The 22,139-nt window shown below is 31.6% G+C and overlaps 1 protein-coding gene across 1 annotated transcript in view; it reads right to left on the bottom strand.

Annotated features, from left to right (window-relative positions):
• Positions 1 to 21,269: 21,269 nt before the first annotated feature.
• LOC134709568 (uncharacterized) overlaps positions 21,270 to 22,139 on the bottom strand; it is a 29,194-nt gene continuing 28,324 nt past the window's right edge. Inside the window, exon 6 of the mRNA XM_063569734.1 lies at positions 21,270 to 22,077. Coding sequence (XP_063425804.1) covers positions 22,021 to 22,077 — 57 coding nt within the window. The 3' untranslated portion in view covers positions 21,270 to 22,020. The remainder of the gene's footprint in view (positions 22,078 to 22,139) is intronic.

Genomic DNA, 22,139 nt, shown 5'->3' with positions numbered 1-22,139 from the left:
TAAACCTTGAACACTTAGATGTATCTGGAATTGACTCTAAACTCCTTCTAGAAAAACCATTCTTTAATTCAATAACAAGTGTCAGTACACTTATTATGAGAGATGCTAATCTTGGAAAAATATTTCGTGACAGTGATCTTGTTTCTAATATAGTTACAACAGTGAACAAATTTGACATTTCTGGAAACAACATATGGTATATGAATGAATTTACGTTCAGTACCAGCAAACAATTAAAGCATCTTATATTGGCAAATAATATTTTACTGGAAATACCCCTTGCAGTTACACATATAGACACATTAGAAAAACTAGATTTGAGAAATAATGAGTTACAATCGATTAACGAAACGATGCGATCATGGATCGAAAGTCAAAACCAGAGAACGAAAACTAAATTCAATCTCTATCTTGCGAACAATATGTTCCTTTGCAATTGTGACACTACTGAATTCATCAAGTGGATCGTCAGATCGAATCTAAACTTTGATTTTCATTCTAGAAATTATACTTGTCAGCTAAGTAATGGAACTATTTCCGATACAAACACAGTGTACAACGACTTTCACCAGCTTTTTGTGCACTGCAGTAATGGCGTGTGGTTAAATGTGGGTCTTTGGAGTCTTTTTACATTCATAACAATAACAATCATAGTAGCTATAACTTTTAATTTTAGATGGCGCATTCTTCTTTGGATATATGCAAAATCAAGAAAAAAACTTTATCATAATTTTCAATATGATATTTTCATTTCCTACGCTGACGATAGTATCAACTGGATAACAAAAGAATTAGTTCCAACAATTGAAAAGTTTTGGAATTTGAAAATGTGTATTGAAGACCGTGATATTTATGCTGGTATGTCTGTGGCCGATGAATTATCAAATGCAATTGAAAATAGCAGACACTTTCTTATTATTATTTCTAAAGAATACAGGAAAAAAACATGGGGAAAGTTTGAAATAGAAAGAGCAAAAGTAGAAAAATTCACCAACAAATTACAGAAAATAATAGTCATTGAGAGAAATGCACGCAAAGAAGATTTTCCACTAGAAGAACTTGCCAAATTTCAGAACGATATCACTATAATTGAATGGTGCGACAATGGCAACACAAACGCATGGCATAAGCTTGGATTGACACTCTCTATTGATTGCTGAGTTTTTAATGAACGTTTTTAAAACCCTGTTTGTATCAGGTTAAAGTTTGTAGTTAAAAGGAAGAGCTTTGTGTTCAATTGATGTTCAATAAGATGTGAACTTTTTAAAAACATAGGTCAAATAATGGTTTGATATAGAATGCAGGTTTTATTGTATATAAAATTGTAATTGGGTGAGAGGTGCGTGATGTGCTACACATATTAGTCTTCTCATTAGTTTATGTGTACGGTATAAATTAAGCGGAATGGATTTTTCGTTTTCTTTAGCAGGCTTGACCACTGAATTCATCATATTTGAAATGTAAAGTTATATACTAGTCAAATTCTTATGAAATCCAGTAATTTTTGTAAAATAAAAGTAGACACACTTAAATAGCTTTTATTTTGGTTAAATGTTCAGATGTCAGTTGTAGATACAGATAACGGTTAGTTCCTTGTTATGTCAAACAGAGTTTTTTTTTTGTTGATGTTTTGCTGCCACATATATTTTTATTGATTGAAGTATGTTGTTTTAATCCAGATGTTGAAAAACAAATTTGATAACCTTGTCATGCTTTAAAAAGTAAAATCACAAAAATATCTGTACCCCGACGAAAATTCAAAACAAAAATTCATTATTCAAATGGCAAAATTAAAAGCTCAAACACATCAAACGAATGGTTAACAACTGGCATATTCTTGACATGCTACAGGCATGTTCTTATGTAGATGCCAGGACTGATTTTTTTATATACACCAGACGCGCGTTTCGTCTAAGACTAAGACCAAGACTCATAAAATAGTGGATTTAACCTGGTTGTATAGCACTAAACCTCCCACTTGTAAGACAGTCGTTTCGAATTCCATTATATTGACAACGATGAACTAACAATACAAATAGACATAATGGGTAACATGTCAAAACAGGGGTACATGAGTCAACATTGAGTTATAATCTTAATCACAAAAAAAAAAAAAAAAAAAAAAATCGCAAAGAAGCACAAATGGCATACAAGAATATAAAAATTTAACATCTTCATTCATGGCTTTCTTATTTTTTGTATTTTATGTTTGTATGTTTAATCATCAACCCATAAAGGATTGAAAGATTTTAAGTACTTGCATCAACACACATCTTAGATTAATTTTAACTCTGAATTAGAATCTTGCGTTTGGCGTCAGAATCTAAACGTCACACAGGTAGAGATATAAAATAATTTTGTCGGTCATAGTATGAAAAGAAAATAGTTTATAGTTCTTTTAGGTATAACGTCTGCCGAATGTAAATTCAAGAGACTCTATTTTTAAATTTATTGTCCAAGATGTTTCTTGACTCGCTTACCGTTAACCAGACAAAGCGACCATTCGTAACAGCGATCATACTTTGAAATTAGAGACTGATGATATTTGATGTCTTTCCCATTGTAATTTGTGCTGCATAAATCCCAAGTTTGTATGGAAAATGCCCGCACAAGGTGGCTCAACCAAATGACCAATAAGATAGAACTTCATTACGGTTCATAAACAAATACTGTGAGCTAGCATATTCTAATGTAGATATTTTATTAGATTCTGATATGTTCCTCAAGACAAACGAGTACATATTTGTATCTATAAGCATCTCTCAGGATCATAAGTCTTTTAGAAATATAAAATAATTTTCACATTTTATCCTTGGACTGAACGACGCGGACTCGAGTTCCAAAGTAGCAAATCCTTAGCCTTAGCAAGTGCATAACGAATTACAAAAAAAAATTAATTGGACGTAATTAAGGGGGTACCCAACACTATACCCCAAAAAATTCCTGTCGTTTAATTTTTCTTAATTTTTTTCATTGATAAACTAGGCCAACCTAAACATCTTGTAAAAAATTTAAAAGATTTGAACCATAGGTTTAAAAGATTTGGCAATACAAATATGGCATCTTTCACATACTAGTATCGGCTAAAATAGGAAGTTTCTGAAATATTGGTACGGGTTTGAATTTGTTATAAAAAAAAAGAATCCTAAATTGACAATAGCATTGCTTATAATGATAGCTGAGGAGAATATTAGTTCACTGATACCCCCTTCTTGTAAGTTTTTTTATTCCGGTTAAAAAAATTTGCCAGAACTTTGATAGGGGGTATCAGAATCAGCCCGAAAAGTGAATGCTGTGCTTCTAGTATTTGAAGAAGATTTTTTTTTAAATGTGTCGTTTAATTTTTTCATAAAACTAAGCATTTGGAGTGCTATACTAATCGGTTGTTCTTGCATTTTTTTTTTAAAAATTTAACCGTAAGAATTTTTGGAATTTAAGTTTAAATAAGGCCCCACTCTCAAATTGGTTCATTAAATAAGAGCAAAATCTATTCAAAAATAGATATAGGAAGATGTGGTGTGAGTGCCAAATGGCCATAATTTTGTTTGTCTTTTGAACTAGGCCTTAGCTATTTGGCATGTGGATGTATCATCACAGGGTTAAGTGTCTTGCATCATGATGAACTTTGTGTGACCTTCAAATGTGATCCCAAGGTCAACTTTATGGGTGCTTTTCCGTGAAAAACACAACAATGTAGGCCATAACTTTTTTGCCTTTTGACCTAGGCCTTACATCTTTGGCATGTGGATGTATCACCATGAGGTGGTGTGCCTTCTTAAAATTTTGACCTTCATATGACCTTGAACTTTGACCTCAAGGACGATAACTGTTTTTTTTTGTAAGAAACACTTGTATAGGCCATGACTTTCATGTAGTTATGAATTCATATTTATTTTAAAAAATCCTATAACAAAAGCTTTAATCGACCATACAACAATCTAGACACATTTTATGACATTTCAAGACATTCAATGCACACGGAATACATAATGGACATGTAGTCACATACAATTGTTTGAAAAGGGAATCGTTTCTATTGAAGCGCAGTGTAGGTACTTCAATACTAAACAGACAGCTAAGTAAAAATTTTCTAGGAATCAAACAATAGAAGAAGTTATGCCAAATAACTATATACCAATAAAGGGACAGACGGACAGGGGTACCCCCCCCCCCCCCAAAGAAAAAAACCGACAATCAGTTGCAGGGGGAACAAAAGGATGTAATTGATTTTGATTTGAGATACGAGCTGTTGAAATTGAAAGCATGACACACCAAAAATACACATGATACATAGAAAAAAGCTTTAAAGTTGGCAGATGCTTTACATGATCAAGATTTCAATTTATTGGTTGTTTATTTTATACAGCTTTGAACGAATAACTCGAAGTATAATAATATCGAACAATATTCTGAAGATTTAGAAACTAAAAAAAAATAAAAAAGCTTCGGTACTTCCAACATTTTAAAAAAGTTATCGCGGACACATATTTATATAATTGTTACTGGAATATTGAAGGGATTCGATTTTATTGAATTGAAATCAATTGTATATTCTACACTTAACCTGGGTTACACCACACACCTGCACAACTAACAAATCGATATTCCTAAACGCTATTGATGTATGTAAGAATACATCTATAATTTTTTTTATCGCTATTTTACGAAATTTTCCTTTGACCTTGCTCACTGATAATTTCCTTTCTCAGTGTAGTCGAGTGATATGTAAATTATTGCTAGAAACTAAGATAGCACTTGGAATTGCAAAGAAATTGACATAAAATTAACAACGTCGTCATAGGTAAAACAGCGATAAACAGTTTATCATTGGCCATCTCTACTCGATTGCTTTCCTCACTTTCTCCGTACCGGCTCAAGCGAGAAAATCAATCTCGTTGAGATGATCAACGATAATCTATAAATATCGTTTGGATAACCTATCACTAAGTGGCTGTGTTCATTTAAGGAAGTATTTGAAAGAGTTCCCAGTATATAATAAGAATTTCAAGGGTATTTTGACAGGTTGTACTATGTTGTAGGATTGGTTTACTTCAAATTATCAAAACGCCACAAATAAAGCGAATGTTTTAGAATAAAATGTTAAATATCAAGGCATTGTACGCTGTCAAGCATTTAATAAGTGAGATATAAAAAAAAACATAAAGATTGCTTATTAAACTGAATCGTATTGTCTATTAAAAGTTGTATAATAACTTTATGAAAAATAAGGAAGTAGTAAAGAAAATTATCAAAGTTCACACGAAATTCAATATCAATTATATGGTAATTTTTTAATTCTTTTTTTTGCAAACGTATGCTTTTTTTTAAACACTAAGGATTTTCTTATCCAAGGCAAAGATAACTTTAGCCGTAATTAGTACAAGTTTTGGGAATTTTGGGTCATTTATGCTATTTAACTTGATACCTTTTTGGCATTCTGACTATTTTGATCTGAGCGTCACTGATGAGTCCTATGTCGATGAAACGTGCGGCTGGCGTATTAAATTATAGGCCTTGTACCTTTGATAACTATAAGAATGTCGAAATGTTGTATTGCATTTATTTATTTGTGTATTTCTCTGTCTGAATGTCTTTGCATTTATTTGTACTGACATGTAATGTTGTCCTTTCAGTGTTATACTTATCATTGCCATAAAAGCGCGAGGTTTGGCTAGACAAAAAACCTGGTTCAACCCACCCTTTTCTCTTTAAATGTCCTGTAGCAATTCAAGAAAATGGCAGTTGTTATCTTTCGTTTCTTTGTATGTTCAATTGTCGTACTTTAGTGTTTCTGTTGTTTTGTTGTTTTCCTATTTTAGTTGATGTGTCTCCCTCGGTTTTAGTTTGTAACCCAGATTTTTTTCTTTCAAACGATTTATGACTTTTGAACAGGGGTATATAGTTTGAAGCTATTATCTCGATGTTGACTTCATTCAATAAGACATATCACCAACTTGCGTCTGTCACACAAGTAATAGGTTTAGTTATCAATAAAAGCAGGTTGAATTCACTATTTTTAAAATAAGGAAATGCCTGTACAAAGTCAGAAATGTAACAAGTTTGCATTTGCTGCGTTTGAACTTATAATTTTGCCATTTGATAAAAAAAACTTTCTGTTTTGAATTTTCCTTGGAGTACGATTTTGTTTTGTAAATTTCTGCTTTTCTAACTTGCAATGTATCAAAAGAAGGATGCCCCAAGAGAGGAGGGAATAGTTTATCAAATTTTAGCACATGAGTATGTTCCTATTTTGTTTTATAGAGTTACCATTGCTTTAGCTTGAGTCCTCATTGTTGTATATAAATAGGAATCTTGCCTACTGAGTATCGTTTGTCCTGGAAGATCCTGTTTTTATTTCAAACTTTGACATTTTTTGGCAAGTTTCAGATTTGGAGAAAGTACCGATGGGTATCGAATTTGGTGATGACAGTACGCTTCAGTTTGTGGCCTTATATGAATAATCAAACTGTTTAAGGTTCATCATAACCTATTGGCTAAAATGGCCGTATTTACACTCCAAAATTTACTCTGAGTACAGGCTAACCTATGCACCTGCAACAGTCTTAAGGGATGGCAGGAACTAGATATATAAATTTTAAATGCACTTTATGTTTTAGAAAATTATAAACTTTACTAGATTTTGCTTTCCAGTTTTTTTCGTTCCTGCAGAAGGTGCCAAAATAAACTAAGTCGGGAAAGAGGTTTTAGAATCTCCCCTTATATAATACATGTTGTGAGTAGTATTGATTTCTTTGGCAAGAAGTCATGATTGTGAAATAATTCAAAGTGCGGGAAATAAAAACAGTGGGATTGTTTATAATGCAGCAAACTATTCCAGCAGGGAACTTAAATCTGTACCGAAGGATCTACCCTTGGATATATTGTGGATAGATTTGAACAACAATAAAATCACAATATTGTTAAACAGTTCTTTTGAAAGATATTCGATGTTGTTAACGATAATTCTCGACAACAATAGATTATCTGTGATTGAAGCCAAAGCTTTTTTTGGATTGGAAAAGTAAGTAAATCTTTCAATGGAAAAAAATAATTTTGACATTTCTAAATTAAACACGAATGAAACATTTAGTTCTCTTGCATCATTAGAACTCTTGAATATCCGGCAAAATTTTAACGATTTACCACTATCACCATTGACATATCCATACATCGGACATTTGATTAATATAAGATATTTATATATTGACTTGAGTAGCAGCCCGAATTTTACCCTTAGTGATATAAAAAAATTAACAAAGCTGCAGATTATAAGATTTGAGAATTGCTATATATCAACATTGAAAAATACAACTTTTGAAAATTTTCCAGATAACGTAAAAGAGATATAATTTGAAAATATTATAGAAATTATTCCACGTATTTCACTAGTGGAGCTGAACTTTTTAAATCCATTCAAAAATCTTAAGGTGTTGAGTTTGACGAATTTGGATGGAAGACTTTCCGATGCTTTATCAATTTTATATCCTTTCAAACATAAGTCTATGCAAGCAGTGATATTTAGAGGAATTGGCATACGGCTTGAAACTTCGGTTATAGTTACAGAAACAATGACATCATATTTAAAAACTGTATGTATCGATACATTGATTTTAGCTGAAAATGATATTGTTGAACTGGAACCGAACGCTCTGTCGTCTTTTCAATATGCTCACTGTTTAAATGTTATTGTATTGTCTGGGAACAGATTTTCTTTAGTAACGAATCATAATTATGGACAGTTACTTCAATTGTTGTCTCAATTGACTGATCTTAAAGTTTTCGACTTTTCGTATAATCCTGTTAAATACCTGACTATAAATTACTTAAACAATCAATTTCTTAATGGCGTAGCCCCATTTCAAACCCCATTCGATGGAAGGATTATTTATGAGTTGCAATCGAAGAATTGGGTAAGTGGAAAACCAGATGGAAGTGACCAATATTTGCAATCAAAACAAACCAAGAAAATGCAAGATCTTCCCACTATTACTATAGCCCTTCCAAGCAGGTTAGAAACTTTAAGAGTTTCCTATTATTTGTCTGCTGAAGGACTCAACCTCCAAAGAATAATTTTCAAGAATGTGTCTAATTTACGATATCTAGATTTTTCATACTTCCAAATGGATTTTTTTAGAGGGATTACTTTAGATGGACAAGTTAATCTCGAACACTTAGATGTCTCAGGAATTGATTCTAATCTCCTTCTAGGAAATTCGTTTTTTCATTCTTTTACAAATGTAAGTACACTTATAATGAAAGATACCAATCTTGGTAAAACCTTGCGTGACAGCAATGTCGTTTCTGATATAGTTTCAACCGTTAAAACATTTGATATTTAAAGAAACAATATTTGGTACATGAATGAATTTACTTTTAACATGAGCAAAAATCTCATGAATCTTATACTGACAAACAATATCTTACTGGAAATACCCATTGCAGTTACATATATAGACACATTAGAAACATTAGATATAAGGTTTAATCAGTTGCAATCAATAAATGGAACGATGCGATCATGGATGGAAAGTCAAAATCAACGAACGAAAAATAAATTCAAACTATATCTGGCGAACAATATGTTTCTTTGCAATTGTGACACAATGGAGTTTATACAGTGGATCTTTAAATCAAAGCTGAACTTTGATATAAAAACTAAAAATTATACGTGTCAACTAAGCAATGGAACAATTTCTGATACAAAAACAGTGTACTATGAATTTCATCGGCTATTTGTCCACTGCAGTAATGGCGTCTGGTTAAAGGTGGGTCTTTGGAGTCTTTTTACATTCATAACAATAACAATCATAGTAGCCGTCATTTTTAATTTTAAATGGCAAATCCTTTTCTGGATATATAGACAATTCAAAACTGTTATTCTGCGCCATAAATTTATGTTTGACATTTATGTTTCGTATGCAGACGATAGTATAGACTGGATTAAAAACGAGTTGATTCCGAAAGTTGAAAACTCATGGCATTTAAAAATTTGTGTCGAACATCGTGATATTTTACTTGGCGGTGCTCATGCTGATGCCCTGTCGAACGCTATTGAAATGAGGAGACATGTGATCATTATAATTTCCGAGAATTATAAAGATTACCCATGGGGAAGGTTTGAAATCGAAAGAGCTAAATTCGAAAAGTTTACAAAATATTTACAGAAAATAATAGTCATTATGAGAAATGCGAGTACGGAAGATATTCCCCTTGCAGAACTTACAAAGTTCCAAAACGATATCACCATAATTGACTGGTGAGACATTGAAAGTAAAAATGGATGGAATAAGCTACGATTGACACTTTTTACTGAATACTAAGAACTTCAAAGTTTTACCATTAGTTGAGACTCATGTTTGGAATGATAAATTTTATTTTCTTAAGATATATAGAAAATCAGGAAGAGGACTGTTTTATAAAACATTTCTCTTTCTTTCTTATGCCGACGATAGTATAAACGTTGTACAAAAAGAATTAATTCCACCAATTGAACAGTAATGAAATTTGAGAATGTGTATTGTAGACCATGATATTGCAGCTAGATACGTCTGTCGCCCATGAATTATCGAATGCAATTTAAAAAAGCAGGAATTTTCTTATCATTATTTCTGAAAGGTTTTGGACGGACATTTGGGGAAAGATTGCAATAAAAAGATCAGAAGTTGAAAAATTCTCCAATAAATTGCAAAAAAATAATATTCTTTGAGAAAGGTACACCTTTATAGAAGAATTTGTTAAATGTCCAAATGATATCACTGTAATTGAATGGTGCGACAATGCCAATACAAATGCATGGCATAAGCTCAGATTGACATTTACTACTAATTATTGAATTCTTAGTTGATGTTTAGTCAAGCCTGCAATAGTATTGACACTTTCAATTTCCGGTGAGCATCCGAATTAAGATTTTTACCACGAAGTTAAATATATCAATAATAAGTATATTGATCATGTTCATTTTGATTTGATCGTTTTTGAAAAGATAGGATAAATAAGTGTTTGACCGAGACTAATTATAAAAATGTGATCGTGTAAGCGGGGCATACTTTGCCACACATATCCTTTTTGTCAAAGTATATGTGTATATATGTTGTAACAGAATCGTCATATTCGTTTTGCAACCTTAACCAATCCAACTTTTTATGATAGTGATGACAGTTCGGCCTCCGGACCGTCACATCTTATACTTATTCAATTCTTGCACTATTATAAATTCTTGTATCAATTAAAGTGATCAATTATTTGGTACAAATATTGAATTCTTGGCTGTCAGTAATATATAAGGATAACGTTATAAAGGCGCTTTCAAAGCAAAGTCATTTTCGTTTATTTTTTTTTAACCTATACTGTATATACTTATTCTATCTTACCGTGACATTTCTGTCAACGATTAAAATATTTTGAATCCTTTTTTGTGGTTTAGATAACCTGTTCACCAAGTTTTTTCGAGCTGATTTTCGTATCCAATCATAGCAATCCTTCATAAACATGGTTCTAACGTAATGGAGTCTTTTGAGTCTTTTGTTTTGCAAAATTTGAAATCTTTCAAGTAATTTTTGTTGTATAAATACATGTACCACTTTATAGAAAACGTAAGTCGTGCTAAGACTACTGTGTTGCTTCAACAAAAGACTAATAAGATAGAACGTTGCTGTGACGATAACAAATATTGTGATTTGACCATATTTAGGTTGTTATCAAATAGTTCGCCTTGTGTATGTGGCGTTTGTTTTTGTTGTATTTGATTGTTTATGTTGTTCCTTTGTTCTCTCAGTTAGTTTAAGTCTCACTAGCTACGATATGCATACAAATATAGTATTATTATTTTTTTGCTCAATCAATAAAGAAATGCAAATAGTGAAATAATAGTTAGTTTTTAGCAGCCAGTTTTGTTTAATTTTGTCAAAATAAGCTACAAAACATTGATTATGAATTATTTATTTACATGTGAATAATTCGACCTCATTAAATCCGTATGTGTGTGAACTTAAATTTAACCCCTTAGCTTCAGATGTATAACACGTGAATTGTATGTGTAAAGTTATTTAAAGGAAACGAATGTCAACATTGAAAGTGAAACAAAGATAAATCATTTGATTGACTGATTCAATCCACAAAAAATCATTCTTATACAAGTGAAAACGAGGATTAACATTTACTTTTTATCTATAAAATGAAATTAAACAGACCTAGAATAATCCAACAGCGGGAGTTTGCTTAATCTATTTATATCTATATTTATGTTTACATCGTTTATATGGCCATCGAATGACTTTAGAGGTCAACTCGATAGATAATAAGATGGCATCTGGACTTAAATACACACGAAACGAAGTTACGTATTTTCATGCTCGTGCCCAGTTTATTATTTATTTTAGACTTTTAATAGTTTGGATAAATGTTTTACATTGTTATAAATAAAATATGAGATTTTGATTAAAACCGATGAACATGAATTTTACAGCTAGTGCCCCTTTAAAGTTTGTAACTTGGATTTTTTTCCCTTAATCGATTTATGACTTTTCAATAGCGGTATATTATGGTTGCCTTTATTTAGTGGTTAGATTTTTTTAAAAAGATTTTCACATATTTTGAAAGACAAATTTTTCCAAGTTACTCTAAAGATGCAAAAAAGAAAAGTTGGAAATATACACGACATTTTATGCTAGACATAAGGACACGTACTCCAGAGTCGTAAGTGAATAAAGCGTTTAGTCTAAGTTTGACTTGTACATGATTTATGATAAATACAAGACATACAGTAATTTCAAACAACATTCCTAAATTTTAGAAACAGTTTTACAAATAATACATCGGAACTTCTAACATTTGTGAATGTTATCACGAATGCATATTTCTATAATTTTATGAGTACAATTGTTATAGTATTTTTTATAAGGGCTATTCATTGAACTCATATGTGTTTACACTACAAGATTAGAGTCACTGTATTAGCTTGCATAATTGTCAAATTATTTTTCAGAAATGCTTTATTATATTAATTAACTTATGTGTATTTTTTTTTTCATTTATAACAGGTCAATAACTATTTATATATGCTGAATAAACTAAAAGAAATTTATCCTGTTGAACTTACTTTAAATAAAGCTTATTCTAACAATGACCATTGCCCTTTAATCGATTTTGATATCTATATCATTAACGGAAAGCTTAATACTAAAAATTATGATAAAAGAGATAATTTTTCATTTCCTATCGTAAATAATCCATTTTTAGATGGTGACTCCCTTGTCACTATCTTACGGTGTTTGTATATCTCAACGTGTACGATTCGCTCGTGTATGTTACAATGTTTTAGATTTTAACAAAAGAAATTTATGTATTACTGAAAAATTATTACACCAGGGTTTTCGATATCACAAGCTAGTCAAAACATTTACTAAACTTTATCATCGGTATAAGGAAATAATTCGTAAATATAACTCAGCATGCATACATCTTATATATCAGGTATTTCACATCCAATCTTTTATGGTAACATTCTTAACAAAGCACAAACATGTCAGTATTCACCTCAAAAGCTTACAAAACTTTAAGGATATCGATATCACAAGCTAGTCAAAACATTTACTAAACTTTATCATCGGTATAAGGAAATATTTCGTAAATATAACTCAGCATGCATACATCTTATACGTTCCGGTATTTCACATCCAATCTTTTATGGTAACATTCTTAACATAGCACAAACATGTCAGTATTCACCTCAAAAGCTTACAAAACCTTTAAACTGACTTATTAAGAAGGGATATAGTTACGATACTGTTGTCAAGTCATTAAAGATTGCATATTTTGGCTTTAATATTGATTCACTTATAGGGTCTTTGCATCGGAACTAAACACATTTATTTTTTTAAAACAGTTGTTGGCATGACAAGGGTTATGTTCTTCTCATATTATAAGTTATATGGTTCGCTACTGACCAACTACGGATCCATAGGGGTCATTAGTTAACCGTATAACGGGGGTCTCATTAGGGGATTCCGATCTCGGATCTCGCTTACTGTTTTGTCAGATTCCCGTATCCCGTTGACACTATGTACGTAAGCAATTCTCATTTTTTTTTGTCATTTCCCGGGTCCCTTTAGACCTCATTTCCCGTTTTCACGACACAATAATTTGACTTTCCCGTGTCACGCTTAGACCACAATGAGACCCACTATAACGAATTTATCGGACGCTGGACTTTTTCTGCAGCGTTTTGTTGAAAAATAAACAATGAAACACAACAACATTAATAGATGACGTCGCCAATAACGCGCCATGAACCCTAAATGAAACTTACTAACCCGATACGGTCTCATAATGGTCACCACGTGACCACGTTTAACCAATCACAACGTGATAATTCATCTGTGGTCCGATAAATTTTATGATAGTATGAATCTAAACCCCTAACGAGAGGGATAGTGCCAGATATTCGTATGATGATGACATAATCTTTCAATCAGTTTAATTGAGGTTTGAAACTGGCATGTTAGTTAACTGCTAGTAGGCATGTTGTTACTTATGTATTATTGTCATTTTATTTATTTTCTTTTGTTACATCTTCTGACATCTGACTCGCACTTCTCTTGAACTGAATTTTAATGTTCGTATTGTTATTCGTTTACTTGTTTACATTGGCAAGAGGTATAGGGGGAGAGTTGAGATCTCAAAAACATGTTAAACCCCGCCGTAATCATGGTAATTTTATGCCTGTCCAAAGTCGGGAGCATCTGGTCTTTGTTAGTCTTGTATGATTTTTAATTTAAGTTTCTCGTGTATAATTCGGAGTTATCACTGTACTAGTACTCATATTTTTTACGGGTCCAGCTGAAGGACGCCTACGGGTGCGGCAGTTTCTCGCTACATTGAAGACCCGTTGATGGCCGTCAGCTGTTTTCTGCTCTATGGTCGGGTTGTTGTCGCTTTTGACATTCCCATTTCCTTTCTCATTTTCAGTACTTAGTACTGGGGGGTTGATATTTACATTCAAGGGAACAATTAAAAGTATACCAAGTTGAGGATATGGGTTAAAACGTTTTCCTGTTTGGTTGTAGAGTATTGTAGGATTGATTCACTTCATGGTAAAGATACTTTCGTAAAAAGAGAAACAACCTTAGAATACTGTGACACGTTTAAAGGTAGTAAAAGCTACACATGTATGTCATACCTTAGGTATCAACGATTTGAGTAAAATGGACCTGAAATTGAATTTTCCATTAAAAGTTCCTTTGTTGATAATAGTGATTTATTATTAATCATATTGGCCTTTTACTAGCTTTCAGTAACTCTGAGTACTCTTAATTCGCGTTTACCTGTTAATTAGTAATGCATTTTTATTATTTTAATGTTTACTTATTTTGTGTAATATCTCATCTCACTATTTAAAAAAAATTAGATTCTGTTCCCGTACTATGGACAAGAAATTTTTATTTTGTAAAAGATATTTCCGTACTCTATGTACTTAATACAACATAATTATAATATTTACCTGTGTACGTTTTGTTTTAAATTCAAAGCCATTTTGTACACGGTTACAGTGGTTTTTTTATATTGTGTTACATCTCCTTAATATCAATATTGTATTTATAATGTACCATAGATCAAATTTATGCTTTCAATGTGTTTATAAATTTAAGAAGATTTGGTATGAGAGTCAATGAGACAACTCTCCACCCAAGTCACAATCTTTAGAAAAAACCTTGATTTTGTTTTTGAGTATGTGTTTTTGATTAAGTCAAGCAATTTCAATTAAAATTTTATGATGTTACTTTCTATATTGTAATGTTACACTTTTATTTCTGGTTAGAGCGAAGGATTGTGCCCATTAAAATGTTAAAACCCGCTACATTCAATACATCTGTCCAAAATCATGAACATGTAGTGAAATGTTTTTAGTTTTTTGATATGGTGCATAAGTGTTTCTCGTTTTCGTTTCTTATACGGATTTGACCATTGGTTTTCCTAGTTTTACACAAGTAATGTTTAGGGCTGTTTATAGCTTGCTGTCGGATGTCAGCCAATGCTCCGTATTAAAGACCGTACTTTGAACTTTGATAGTTTTCTTATTACGAATTATGACTTAGACGGAGAGTTGTCTCATTGTCACTCATACCACATATTTTATATTTATATAATAAAAAAATAATCCACAAAGATGAAACAACTTAAACTACTGCATGATATACAAAATAAAACAAATGAAAATTCCGACAACTATATTCTGTAATGCCTTATTCATAAGAATGATTAATCTTGCTAAGAATATAACACCATGTTTGAGTGTACTTCTTAACCGAAACACAATGTATATAAGCATGAAGTCACACATCACTGTATACATATATTATATATATAGCTATAAAAGGTCCGGAAATGACAAATGTAAATCAATTCAAACGAATAAAAAACTAACGGTCTAATTGATGTACGAAACAATGAATAAAAACAAATATGTAACACACCCAAAAAACGACAGCCACTGAATAACAGGCTCCGGACTTCGAACAGGAACATACACACATAATGTTGCGAGGTTGAATACTTCATATAGGAACTTCTAAGGAAAAAAGAAAATGATATAGCAGTAACGTTAAATTTCACATTGCGCTATATCTAAATCATAGTCTCTCACAAAATGATTTAAAATTTGGGACTATGATGTACGCATTTATACCATCGAACTTAAGATAAAGGATACAAATACTGCTTCGTTTGTTTCCCCGAGGGTATCACAAGCCCGGCAGTCACCACTTTTTGTGCTGATATGAATTATCGTTGATATGGTTATATTTATAAATCAATTGTTTACCAAATTTTTATTTTTTTAATAATAACATAGTTCAATAACAATCTGATGAACAGAAAATTCTGCAAAGAAAATATATGAAAGTCGATTGATTCACGCAACGATACAGCCATACGACAGTTATGAGATGTAATTAAATCAGACAGTCAAATATTTCTGCTTGATTATCCAGGTATGTGTTTAACGTGAACGTTACATTAAGAAATATTTTAAAAAATTTGACTATAGAATGTATTTAGATCTAAAATATATTTAAAGTAGATATTTATTTATTTGAATAATTTATATTTGTTCCAAATGTTTGAAAAATATCAAAATATGAAGCAGATCTTCTTGTCTTAACAATGTACTTGCCTTAGTATATTGGCAAGAGGATAAATGGTTAAGAAATTCAAAAATAAAAAAAAAAATCTACAGGTCAGCAAACTGTTATCAATAAAAGACAACGATCATTGATAGGTAAAAAATATCTGCGGCAAGCAAATAAATGTTCTTAAAAAAGAATTGCAACGCATGAATAAATCTACCTTAAGCGAATGATACATTGCGATCTACTTTTATTATGAATTATTTGATAAAAAGATAATGTTATACCCCATATTTTACCGCACGCATGTATATCATATGTTTCCGACTACAATACGAGACACATAACAAAGAATAACAAAGAGGTTACATCTAGAATAGATTTTTAACAATGGTGTTCACCATATGCATTGTTCTAAGTCTACTTTCCTTGACAACAAGTGATCGCCATAATTGTTCAATATTCCATAATACAGCGGACTGCAGTAATAGAGGACTTATATCTGTACCTAAGGATCTGCCTGTTGATATTATTTCATTAAATTTGCACAGGAATCAGATTTTTGAATTGTCAAACAAAACTTTCGAAAGATATTCGATGTTATCAACAATAATTCTTGACCATAACAGATTGTCTGTGATTGAAACTGGTGCCTTTTCTGGAATTAAACGATTGTTGAATCTCTCAATGGAATGGAATAATATTGACCTTTCTAAGTTGAATACAAATGAAACATTTCGTCCTCTTAAATCATTGGAACTTTTAAATATTCGACTAAATTATAAAAGCATGTACCAATCATGGACATATCCATACTTAGGACATTTGCATCATCTCATATATTTATATGTTGACTTGACTATCAACCCTAATTTTACCTTGAGTGGTGTAAACAAGTTGACAAAACTAAAGATTATACGGTTTGAACATTGTTATTTAACAGCACTGAAAAATATAACTTTGGAAGATTTTCCTGACAGTGTAGAACAGATTTATTTCGGAAATAACATCCACAATATTCCATATATAACAATTGTGGAGCGAGACTTTTTGAATCCATTTCCAAATCTTGAGGTGTTAAGTTTGACATGGATGTTATGCAGACTTTCTGATGCTTTGGAAATCTTGTATCCACTCCAAAATAAGTCTATGCAAGCGGTGGTATTTAAAAAAATAGGCATATCGTCTGGAAACTCAGTTATACTTACAGAAACAATGGTATCATATTTGAAAAAGGTGTGTGTCAAAACATTGGTATTAGCAGAAAATGATATTGTTGACCTTGGCCCAAACATCTTGGCATCTTTTCAATATCCACACTGCTTTGATACAATTGTGTTGTCTGGAAATAGATTTTCCTTAGTTTCTTTCGCTGATATGGCACAGTTTTTTGGTTTGCTTTATGAGTTGACCAATCTGAAAGTATTTGACTTTTCGTATAATCCAATAAAATACCAGCGAATACAGTATTTAAACATTCCATTTTTAAGTGATGCAAATCGTGTTCACTCATTGGTCGAACAGAAGCTGATTCACGAGTTCAAGCCAACGAAAGGTTTCAGCAGACAATCTGATAAAAGGTACAAATGTTTAGGATCACCACTTAAAGATAATATTCAAGACCCGCCAACATTAACTTTTACAATTCCAAGCACGCTACGTACAATAAGAATTTCCAATTATCTTTCAGTGCATGGATATAATAGGCAGAGACTTATAATCAAGAATGTGACTAATTTAAAGTATCTAGACTTTTCTTACTTCCAAATGGATAAATTTTATGGAATTACTTTTGATGGGCAAGTTAACCTTGAACACTTAGATGTATCTGGAATTGACACAATACTTCTTCTAGAAAAACCATTTTTTAATTCGTTCACAAGTATAAGTACACTTATAATGAGAGATGCTAATCTTGGTCAAATATTTCGTGACAGTGATCTGATTTCTAATATACTTTCAACGGTGAAAATATTTGATATTTCTGAAAACAATATTTGGTATATGAATGAATACACGTTTAGTAACAGCAAAATATTAAATCATCTTATAATGGCTAGTAACATCTTGCTGGATATACCCCTTGCAGTCACACATATAAACTCTTTGGAAATACTAGATGTTAGAGATAATCAGATACAGTTGATAAACGAAACGATGCGATCGTGGATGGAAAGTCAAAACCAGAGAATGAAAAATAAATTCAAAGTATATCTTGCAAACAATATGTTCCTTTGTAATTGTGACACTATGGAATTCATAAAGTGGATCGTCAGATCGAATCTGAACTTTGATTTTCATTCTAGAAATTATACTTGTCAGCTAAGTAATGGAACAATTACTGATACAAAGACCGTGTACAACGACTTTCATCGGCTATTTGTTCACTGCAGTAATGACGTCTGGTTAAATGTTGGTCTTTGGAGTCTTTTTACATTCATAACCGTAACAATCATAGTAGCCGTTATTTTTAATTTTAGATGGCAAATCCTGTTTTGGATATATAGACAATTCCAAACAGTTATTCTGCGCCATAAATTTAAGTTTGACATTTATGTTTCGTATGCAGACGATAGTATAGACTGGATTAAAAACGAGTTGATTCCGAAAGTTGAAAACTCATGGCATTTAAAAATTTGTGTCGAACATCGTGATATTTTACTTGGTGAGGCTCATGCTGATGCCCTTGCAAATGCTATTGAAATGAGCAGACATGTTATCATAATTATTTCTGAGAATTATAAGGATTACCCCTGGGGAAGGTTTGAAATCGAAAGAGCTAAATTGGAAAAATTTACAAAATATTTACAAAAAAAAATAATCATTATGAGAAATGCGAGTACGGAAGATATTCCACTAGCAGAACTTACAAAATTTCAAAACGATATCACCATAATTGACTGGTGTGACATTGAAAGTACAAATGGATGGGATAAGCTACGATTGACACTTTTTACTGAATACTAAGAACTTCAAAGTTTTACCATTAGTTAAGACACATGTTTTAATCATAAATGGAGGACCAGATATAAAACAAAGCCTTATTTTGGCACAACTTTTTTGAATTTGGATTCCACATGCTCTTCAATTATGGACTTTCCAAATTGATTTTCCTCTGAGTTCAGTATTTTTGTGATTTTACTTTTTTTCAACTTGTACTTGTTTGTCTTTTTTACTGTCTTGATCTACATGTCACTGATGAGTCTTATGTAGACGAAAAGCGCGTCTGTCGTATTAAAGTATAATCCTGGTACCTTTGATAACTATTGATTAGGAATCTTTTAAATCAAAAATTAAATAAATCAAATCAGAATATCATAATGTTGCGTCAACAAATGTTAACATTATTATAAATAAATCAAAACTTATGGACAAAAGATTAGTTTCACTCAATATTCCAGTTAATAGATCGAATAACATAACACATATGTTGCCATGATAATGATTTTGATTTGGTTATTCCAGAATTCAGCTCAGCATATTTGGGACAGTAACAACAGGGGATTAATGGTGCCGCCAGTCTCTCGTTTAATAGATTAATATTTTTCATTTCAGGCCTTTTATTTGCTTTCATACGGTACGTGTTTTGTTCATTGTTGAAGGCAGTTGTACGGTGACCTAAAGTGGTTTACTTCTCCGTCATTTGGTCTACGGTGGTTACATGTCTCAATGTCAATCCTTTAACGTCTTTGTACTTTCATATATTCCTATATGAATTGCACTTTTCTAGATTTTGATATAATTATAGTTTTACACGGAATTTCTATACAAATAATTACGACGTTTTCCTCCTATTTCATTATCCACATCATTCTGTATGACTGTATCTATTTTAGCCAGTTTAGGTGTCAATTAACATAATCTTTGTAAAACTGGTGAACTATTAAGTCAAGGTTTTAGTTACCATGACTTAGGGAAAATCTTTTCTAAAACTTTTTAATTTATAAGTTTTGTTGTAATCGTAGAAACCTTATTGAAATATATATCACGTCCTTATTTTAAAAGTGATATTGTTCATAAATTTCAGATACGATCCATGTAAAGATCTGTAAACATAATGATTCTTTCGTTATCAATTTTACACAGCATTAATGTGGATTAATAGTATCTTTGACGGTACTAATGTGGCGAGTTGTCACTTGTTTAGTCATACTTAATTATAATGATTATTTCTGTGACTGTATCTTACGATCCTTTTCGATAGATATTAAGCTTATCTGCAATCACTTATATCTTCATGCATGTTATATCACTTACTGTAATACCACACTAGATTCTACTAACGAATGAGGTAACAGTACGCCATCGCAAGTTGAATTATTTAGTTCAGTCAAGATGGTCAAGTGGTCTTCAGCGAGGAACAGAGTGCGGGCATTGTTATCTCGTTATCCCAATAGCATGATTTCGAATCCCGGCGAGGGAAGAATATTTTTTTGCTTCCACAAATTTGCAGATTTATTAACTACCATTGTTGTGTTGATATTTAGAGTAATTATTATAGTATAAGTGAATGGGTGTTTTTATAATGGCTCTTGTTATATGTATATGATAACTGTCGAGGAAGTCTGTAATGGCACGAGACAACGCCGAGGGACATTACAGACATCCGAGGACATATAACAGGTCCTTTATAAAAACACCCATTTCTTATTACATTTATTAACCAACTGATCAAAAATGTATGTGTTGCTGCCAACTTGATGTAATCTCTACTTTTTTTGAAACTTAGTCTATTTCAAAAATATTGATTTTACGAAAACCATTGCATTACCGTATACAGAATAAAATTATGATGACTTTTTTAACGAGGCGATCCGTTTTGAAAATCGGCGGCCATGTTAAATTTATTGTATTTTATATTAACTCTGTTTTTCTGTAATGGCCCTGTTATTCTGTAATGACCCTGTTATTCTGCAATGGCCCTTATTTTTTGTTGTCATGCGATTTTAACTACTTCTTAGTTCAGAGTGTAAAAATAGCAAGGACTTTTAAAGTCAACTTGTATCTGCTGACATTAATGATGTATGTACTCTGTATAATACAAGATGTGATTAAAACAAAAATTGAGTCCAGGTTTCGCTCACAAAGATAGTAGAATCCTCTGTATTTTAATCAGATTGTATAACTAATATACTACCACACAATCTTATTTTACAGCATGGATTTATTTCAGAAAAAGGGAAAATTTCAGATTAAATTGAACAAAATGATCTTTCAATAAAGCTGGATGTGATAGGCGTTTAAATTGTTATTCGGCAATACAACTTTAAAACAACTAACGCATTAACTAGACATGCATAGATCTCTTGCTTATTTCAACGTTAACCCATTATTTTATTTTCAAATTGATTATGAACAACTTTATACAAAATTTACCATCTGCAAATGTAATGATTAAGATATAAATTGATACACTTTAATGTCACTTTGGTGTCTTTCGCTTCTCCTTGGCTTGATATTAATACATCCGGAAGGGTTTCATATTTTTTAATAAGGTGTTTATGTTCAAGATCTGCATATTCAGGAGTATTAAGAAAAAGAATAAGCTGCGTTTTCACGTTAATTGTCTTCGCTTAAAGAAATGATTTATCTACTCTTTATGACATAATCTTATCAAACTGAAATTAGTAACTCAAGAACTTTTTTGTTAATCAATATGTTTTTGATATATTGAACACCAGAAGCTTCCAACACATTTCAGTAACGATGTATACAACATATTTATAAATACCATATAATTCAATATGATTGTTTTTCTTTAGAAACAAAAATATGCACAGATGTAAACACTACTCTACCCTTCCTTCGATTTTTCGCAGATAGTATAAGTTGATATATATTTACAGATACAATATTTGTGATATTTATAGGTAAGAGAAACTTTGAGGATCTTCCATTGTCATAATTCGTCCGAAGAATCTGTCAGCAAAACGATTTGATCGTTGTTAGTTGATGTCTGAAAATGAAAAGACTTCAATTCAGTACAGATGATAAAGTTATTGTTATAGAATACCCCTT

The sequence above is a fragment of the Mytilus trossulus genome, chromosome 3 (genome assembly GCF_036588685.1).
Source record: "Mytilus trossulus isolate FHL-02 chromosome 3, PNRI_Mtr1.1.1.hap1, whole genome shotgun sequence".
NCBI classification, from domain to species: domain Eukaryota; kingdom Metazoa; phylum Mollusca; class Bivalvia; order Mytilida; family Mytilidae; genus Mytilus; species Mytilus trossulus.
This window is presented reverse-complemented; position numbering and strand designations above follow the sequence as displayed.